General features: G+C 35.9%; 2 protein-coding genes across 2 annotated transcripts; both read left to right on the forward strand.

Moving 5' to 3' along the window:
• Positions 1-22: 22 nt before the first annotated feature.
• On the forward strand, positions 23-205 carry LOC116894391 (keratin-associated protein 20-2-like). Its single transcript, XM_032896098.1, has one exon. The coding sequence runs from the start codon at positions 23-25 to the stop codon at positions 203-205; it is 183 nt and encodes a 60-aa protein (XP_032751989.1).
• Positions 206-6,876: 6,671 nt separating this feature from the next.
• On the forward strand, positions 6,877-7,068 carry LOC116894392 (keratin-associated protein 20-2-like). Its single transcript, XM_032896099.1, has one exon. The coding sequence runs from the start codon at positions 6,877-6,879 to the stop codon at positions 7,066-7,068; it is 192 nt and encodes a 63-aa protein (XP_032751990.1).
• Positions 7,069-7,853: the final 785 nt, after the last annotated feature.

Below are 7,853 nucleotides of genomic sequence, written 5' to 3' on the forward strand. Positions count from 1 at the left end.
TGAACACTCCACTCCTGACAACATGTGTTACTATGGCAGCTACTATGGTAGACTAGGCTGTGGCTATGGTGGCCTAGGCTGTGGCTATGGCTGTGGCTATGGCTGTGGCTATGGCTGTGGCTATGGCTGTGGCTATGGTGGCTATGGTTATGGCTGCTGTCGCCCACTGTGTTGTAGACGGTACTGGTCCTGTGGCTTCTACTGAGGAGATTCAGCAGCTGCTCACTCCAACTTTCTTCACTTCAGATGACCTTATATATACTCATAAATTTCAACCTTAATTTAAACTCCGTGATGAATAAATGAAACACAGCATGTCCATCCTATTGCTCTTCTCCAACTTTGATTGCATAAATATTTACAACAAAACTCTTCATTGTCATTATGCCTTTTAGAATATGATCTGGTTTTGCCCACTCCATATATATATTTCAAATAAAGTAATTTGTAGAAAATACTCTTTTCTCCTTTTTTTCCTAAATGGGAGGTGTATATTTTTGAATTTATATCAGCTTGATTGTAAACATGTGATTTTTAATTTTGTGGACAAATGTAACAATATTAAAGGGAGAAGGAAAGAGAGAAAGTAGAAGAAAGAAGAAAACATTCTATTTAAACATTCTTTTATTAGTTGATAATTTTGATATCTTCATAGTTCTGCTATTGTGGTGTTACAATGAATTTGCAAATGAAGATATTTCATGCTAGATGTCAACTCCAGTGGTTAGTTCTTTCAAATTTTCTCTTTAAGTTAGCCAAGGGGAAAGAATGTTGACCGGGCAAGATTTGGTCTTAAGAGATATTTAGGGTTTCATTTTCTATAATAAAGCATTTTCCTGTCTTAAGTCTAACTTACTTTGCAGTGGTGGCTGACCTGTCTGAGTGTTTCTGAGGTCAAAGAGTATAGTCTCTGGTGTTTAGCACCTCATAGTAAAACAGCAGAGGTTTAAGTAAAAGAATTTATTGCTAGTGCTCCTTCTTTTGTTTAGTTAGCCAGAAGCCTGGCTAGTTAAGCTGCTTAACTTTTTGTGAATCAGAGAGGATGAAAAGGAAAAGAATTAAGCTGCTTTGTACAAGCAGATATATACAGGCACATATATATTCATACACACACACTCTGGCCAGTCCAACTGCCTGTCACAATCAACTCCATTATCCATGCATGCTTACATAGATACATATACCTACACACATACATATAGTCAAACAGACATATACATTTGGACGGATGGGTGGATGGATGGATGGATGGATGGATGATGGATGGATGGAAGGATAGATGGATGGATGTACACATGGATGGATGGACGGATGGACGGACGGACGGATGGATGGATGGATGGATGGATGGATGGATGGATGGATGGATGGATGCATACATGGATGGACGGATGGATGGATGGACAGACAGACAGACAGGCAGACGGACGGACGGACGGATGGATGGATGGATGGGTGGGTGGATGGATGGATGGATGGATGGGTGGGTGGGTGGATGGATGGATAGATGGATTGATGGATGGGGCAGAGCTCCCCAAGCAAGCCACCCAACAAACAACTTTATTTCTTTTCTTTATTTCTCTTTCATTTCTTTTCTTCTTTATTTCTTTTTATAACTTCTTAGACAAAAAGAAGTTCTTTAGAAAATTACATCAGAGGTAAAATGTTATGTAAAATGGAGTTACAAAAGGATATTGATATTATTTTCAAAGCAGTGTTTCATTCTATATGCTCATTGTAAGTTCAAAGCAATCATTTTTTCATGCCATTACCTTATCACGCCTGTGACGTTATCCTTGGACCTAAATGTTTTTCCTTGAACAAAAATTTGTCCCTAAGTCAATTTCTCTATTATTGTAATTATGAAAACTCATCATATCTCTTGTCATTCAGGCTTTAATTACTATTTTGGGGAGTGGACACATCTATTCTTGATTCTAACTTTATTAATCTTCCTAGCAACTAAGATCATCTCTGAAAACTCTTTTCCTGAAATTATTTTAATCAAATCAGAAATCCTATAGAATTATTATCTATTTGTCTATATAGCATCAATACAAAACAGTACATCTTCATAGATCTGCAGAAATCTGCTCAAAAGGGTGGTCAATACCTAGTGATTATTATATATTTAATAATAACAGGAAAAGCATATTAATAGCAGGAATTGTTCTTAATTATAATCTCCCCAGACTTGCCAAAAAGAGCAAATCCACCATAGATTTACAGTCCCTGCAGAACAATCCCAGGAAGATTACTTACTAGATTTTAGCTTCTCCTACATGGCTCTTGACATTTCAAATCCTTTTGTCTGCAAGTTACATTTGGCACAATAACAAAGTTTGTTTTGCACTCTCTACAAAGCCTTCTATAATGAGTGTCACCATACACATTCTCACAGTGTGGTAGTTTCCTTTAATACATGTGTTCTCTAACACCCATTTTTCTCCTAATATTCATTTTGTTAATTACTATATGGAATAATATCATTGTGACTTTTTTAACTTTGGTTATCTGAAGATTATACTTAGGAACACTTATGAGAATTCTTTATTTTAGCATCAATCATCTTTCTTCATTCTGTTTATTTGTAGATATTTCACATGAATTTTGAGGTTGGGCTTCCACTTCTTTGTAAAAACAAAAAAAAGAGTCTGCTATAAAGAACCTGACAGATGGGTGCAATCAGACTTTTCTACTTTCTTTCTGATTCTTGAGCTTTAGAAATACCATCCATCATTTATGGGAATTAGCAAAGCATCTTTTAATTGTGCATTCTTTTCTATTAGTTCTTAGAGAATTCCATACAATATATTTGAATAAATTTCATAGTTTTCCCCCTTCTTTTGTATGACTCAAACATTTTATGTCCAACATGCTTTATGTGCTGTTTATTTTTCTTTAATCTCATCATGACGAATTAAGATACTTATATTTTCTGCAATGGGTAGCTATCACCTGAAGTCGAGCTGACCTACCTAAGGCTATACTCCAAAAGATACTGACTCTCCACATCTTAACAGCTTTCAAGTGCCAGTAGTTTCTCATCTAAAATTAGGAATGTGGGCTTATCTACTGACATCATGTTAAATTTTTTTTGGCTTGAGCTTGCACAGGTCTTATACATTCTTTCACAATCTCTGTGATTTCATAAGAGCAGCTCCATGCCATGTACAGAAAACTACTTCCTTTTAGTCATCTGTTGTTTTCCTCAAATAGAGCTAACACAACAAGTCTTATTCTATGCGTCTTTGTCATTTTGTAATTAGCATACCACTGGTCAAAGTCAAGAGGTTCTCCAATCCAAAGATAAACTATTTCACTTCTATTTATCATAGTAGCCATAGTAGGATCTCTCTTAAGGTCTATGTGCAGGATCTTATTCAAATTATGACTCCAGGTTGGGTCACTTGTGTCGGGTGAGCTTAAATTCCATCAGAAAGTGGTAGAACATTGCCAAATTCTTCATGTTACTATTCCAGCTATGCACGTGTATTTATGGTCTGGTCATCTATTTACCTCACAGAGTTCACAAGTAGCTGAAAATAATCATGTATTTTATCTTCCATTAACGTGCATACTGCCATTCAGCATGATGAAAGTCATACTACAGAGGTGAAACTGTGAGGTCAGGACAAGCTTGAGTTTTCCATATCCTGTAGCTCAACTAAGTCTTTGTCGACAGGGTTTTGCGGTCAGATTCTGGAAGTAAATAATTGCATTGGCAATGGCCTATAATATTTGTAGGTCTATGGGACCCCACTGGTCAAGAATTCCTAAAGAGGTAACATATCCCTGAAACACGACTTCTACGTGTTAGCCTGTGGTGTCTTCTATGGGTATCGGTATTATTGGTCCAATAGAGGGTAACTCTATTTTGTATATACAAAATTCAATTGACCAATGCATCTATTTTCAATAGATGGTATATCATGGTATTTGTTAACTCACAGAAATCAAGATAATAGTAATAGGCCGTGTGCATATTACAGAAATACAATATATAATATATATGGAAGCTTCTACAATGGCAAGCAGATTTTCATGCAACATTCTTCTAAGGGCCTTAGTGTTAATTATACCTCCTTTCCTGCATTTTCATCCAATAACCTACTTAATCCTTCCTGTTCCATTATAACTTTTACCCTTTGAAATCACTGCATTCCACCTCAACTCCTCCAAGAGCAGTCCACTCAGGCACACATAATAATATGTTAAAATCTACAAAGCCACAGTAGTAAACAGCATGACACCTAACAATAAAAATAGATACATTGGTCAATGAATTCTGAAGAAATATATTAACTACCTACCTGCCAGGAGAATGAACTTTAGAAAAATAACTAAGGACTTATAAATGTGACTTCCTGAAACTCAATATCTCTGTACAGCAAAGAACACCATCATTCAAATAAAGTGGGTTATGAAGTACATGGTAAAGCTTTAACATCTACAGATCAAAGAGAACGATAGTATCTAGAGCACACAAAGAACTCAGAAACCTACGACCAAGCAAACAAACTACCTAAATATTAAATAGAATATATAACAGGATTCTCTCAAATGATGGAAATATAAATGATAGAGAAACACATTGAAATTGTGCAGTATGACTGGGTATCTTCAAAATTTATGAATTAAATGCCTTCAAAACTTCTTACTTTAGTCATAATGGATAAAATGAAAAATACAATTGACTATAATGATGCTTTTGACTTGCAGAAGGGGAAATATTAATTTATAGTTGGTTGGATTATAAACTAGTATACCACTGCAGAAATTGGTGTCAAGGTTCCTATAGGGAAACTCCTGTAATTAAGGTCTCTATCTACCATATCTGTATAGGCCCTCTGAGTTTAGTGCAAAATGAAGAGAGGAATCTCTTTATCAGCAGGGCTTCCCATTCTCTGACCTTGAATAGAGGCCCACCTGGAAATGCTTGGACAGTTGAATAGTCCTTTAAATTAAGACATAGTAGTAGAACCAATTTCCAACAGAAGACTACTAGCTCCTGCACTCATTCCCAGCCTGACTGGGATCCTGCAAACCCCACCAATTCGTTATTCCTCTTCATCCTTCCAGCCTGGTGTACAAAGGCACTTGGGCACAAAGAGGAAGAAAATGGAGAACAAAGAACACAGCTGATCCCCAACACACATACCACAGCTGACAGGCATACCACAGATTTCTGAAGAAGAATTAGAAAAAAAGATATGGTCAGCTATGCCATGCAGATAGCCTTGATGTGCAGCTACAGATAAATGTATATTAAAGTCATGTTCCATTACACAATTGAACATAATTTATAAGAAAAGTGAAATTGTGTAAATTGCAGCTGAATGGATGGAGCTGGGTCAGTGAGTTAATTGACCTAAAAATCAAATGTCACAGATTATGTGGATGTGAACTTGAAATCTTCAAATCTGTATTCCCTTTAGAATACCATATATAATGTAGAAGTTTATGGATTGACATATATGTTTGTCTCTCTTAAGGATGTCTTAAATTGTGTTTTATTAGATTAATTTATTTGTGTTTTATGTATATGTTAGCTGTATCTTCATGTACATCAGAAGAGGGTATCAGATCCTATTACAGCTGGTGGTAAGCCCGACCATATAGTTTCTGGGACTTGAAGTCAAGACCTCTGGAAGAGCAGCCAACGCTCTTATCCACAGATCCATCTCCCCAGGCCCTGTTTTTCTTTCCTATATGACTTTAGTGGGACTCTCATGTAAACATTTGTGATTGCTCTATATGCATATCCTAGGAATTTTCCTTGGAATTTGTGTATGTGTATAAAATAAAATATATGTGAATATATATGTCAGTATGTGTATATGTATGTATGAATGCATGTATTTAGTGTTATATGTGTGTAGTATAAACACAAATGTATTATAGTAGATGATAGATGTGTGTAGAAGCCAAATAGATATATTGTGCCTTGTTCTTTGCTCTATGAACTAATTTTGTTAAAATGAAATGGCTCTTTCATGAAACATGAAGCTAGATTGACAATTAGTAATTACTGCAACCCTCTAGTATCTAACACAAATCACACTGCAGTGTAGGAATTTGAATACACACAGATTTTAAAATGGATTCTTGAGATCCATTTTTAATCAATTTTAAATAATTCTCATGCTTGCATAGCAAGCAGTCATCCACCTGGCTATTAGTTAAACTCAAAAAGTTTTATATCCATGATTTTTCTGCAGAGCTAGCTTGACCATGATTTAAAGTGAAGTGCATCAATACTTACACTGGTTCACTCACTCAACCATAATGTCCATCACAGTTTCACATATAAGACCTTCAGATGGGTTTTAAAAGGGATCATAACACATATAGTTGGTGAATACAAATTGTCTTATATTTTCTACTGATTATTATGAGACCAACTGCATACAAGAAACAAATAACATAACTAAAAATTAAGTTATTGATTATGAGAGAGACTCAAAAAGCATAAACCTCAAGATAAGATTCACTCAAAATAAAAAAATGAAGGAAAAAAACTGACCTTTCATTGGTAACATATGTAAAAAGAAGATAACTATGCAATGATTAAAGCCTGGCACTCTGTAAACTGCATGAAGAATGACCTACAGACCTGAAAATGCTATCAGATCCTTTTTGACCATGAGATCCTGAAGTAGGAGCACAAGAATCTCGGCTATGCAGCATTGTGTGCCCAGTAAATCACAATGCTCATAAAGTATTCTGTAGTACAGTGCAGAGACATGTGACAATATAATGCCTGTGGTTTCCCCAACAACAACCCAGCTGTATAAAAGGCTCTTGGCAGATGGTGACACCCAGACTCAAGGAACCCATTGCCTGTCTTCCTCTGAACACTCCACTCTTGACAACATGTGCTACTACGGCAGCTACTACGGAGGCCTGGGCTATGGCTATGGTGGCCTAGGCTGTGGCTATGGCTGTGGCTATGGCTGTGGCTATGGCTGTGGCTATGGTGGCTATGGCTGTGGCTATGGTGGCTATGGTTATGGATGTTGCCGCCCACTGTGCTGTAGAAGGTACTGGTCCTGTGGCTTCTACTGAGGCGATTCAGCAGCTGCTCACTTCAACATTCTTCACTTCAGATGTTCTTAAATATCTTCATAAATTCCAATCTTAATTTATATTATCTGAAGAATAATACATGAAACACAACATGCCTACCCAATTCCCCTTCTTTAATTTGATTGCATGATAGTTACAGCAAAGCTCTTTCCTGACAGCAGAATGCCTTGTAAAATGTGATCTACTCATGTACTTATATGCATATGCTTTAAAATAAACTATTTCCTTGAAAATACTTTGCTCTTATTGTTTTACTAAACATGAGATGTATGTTTGTGATTTTATATCTGGTAGTAAATGTGTGATTGTTTGTGAACAAATGTGAATATTAAATGGAAAAGGAAAGAGAGAAAGATGGGGCAGAGAACTTGCACTTTAAACATTCTATCAGTAGACATTTTTAGTATCTTTATATTTCTGCTATTATGATGTCATTATGAATTTGGGAGTACAGGTATTTCTCTGAGAGCAAATCCTTTTGCCTACAACTTAAATGTTAAAAACTAACATAAGTTAGTTCTCTAAATCTCCACAGTATCCTCTACCATGAGCATGACCATATACAATCTCACTGTGTACAGACTTTCCTTTACTTCACATGATCTCTAACACACGTTTTCTTTCTAATATTCAGTTTATTAATAACTGTATGGGACCATATCATTGTGACTTTGAATTAAAATTTTGAAAATTCACCATTGGTCATCTGGGTTCTTTTTTTTTTTTTTAGGAAAATTAATATGATGACTCTCTACTCATTCTAA

Source organism: Rattus rattus, chromosome 2 (assembly GCF_011064425.1).
Source record: "Rattus rattus isolate New Zealand chromosome 2, Rrattus_CSIRO_v1, whole genome shotgun sequence".
Taxonomy (NCBI): domain Eukaryota; kingdom Metazoa; phylum Chordata; class Mammalia; order Rodentia; family Muridae; genus Rattus; species Rattus rattus.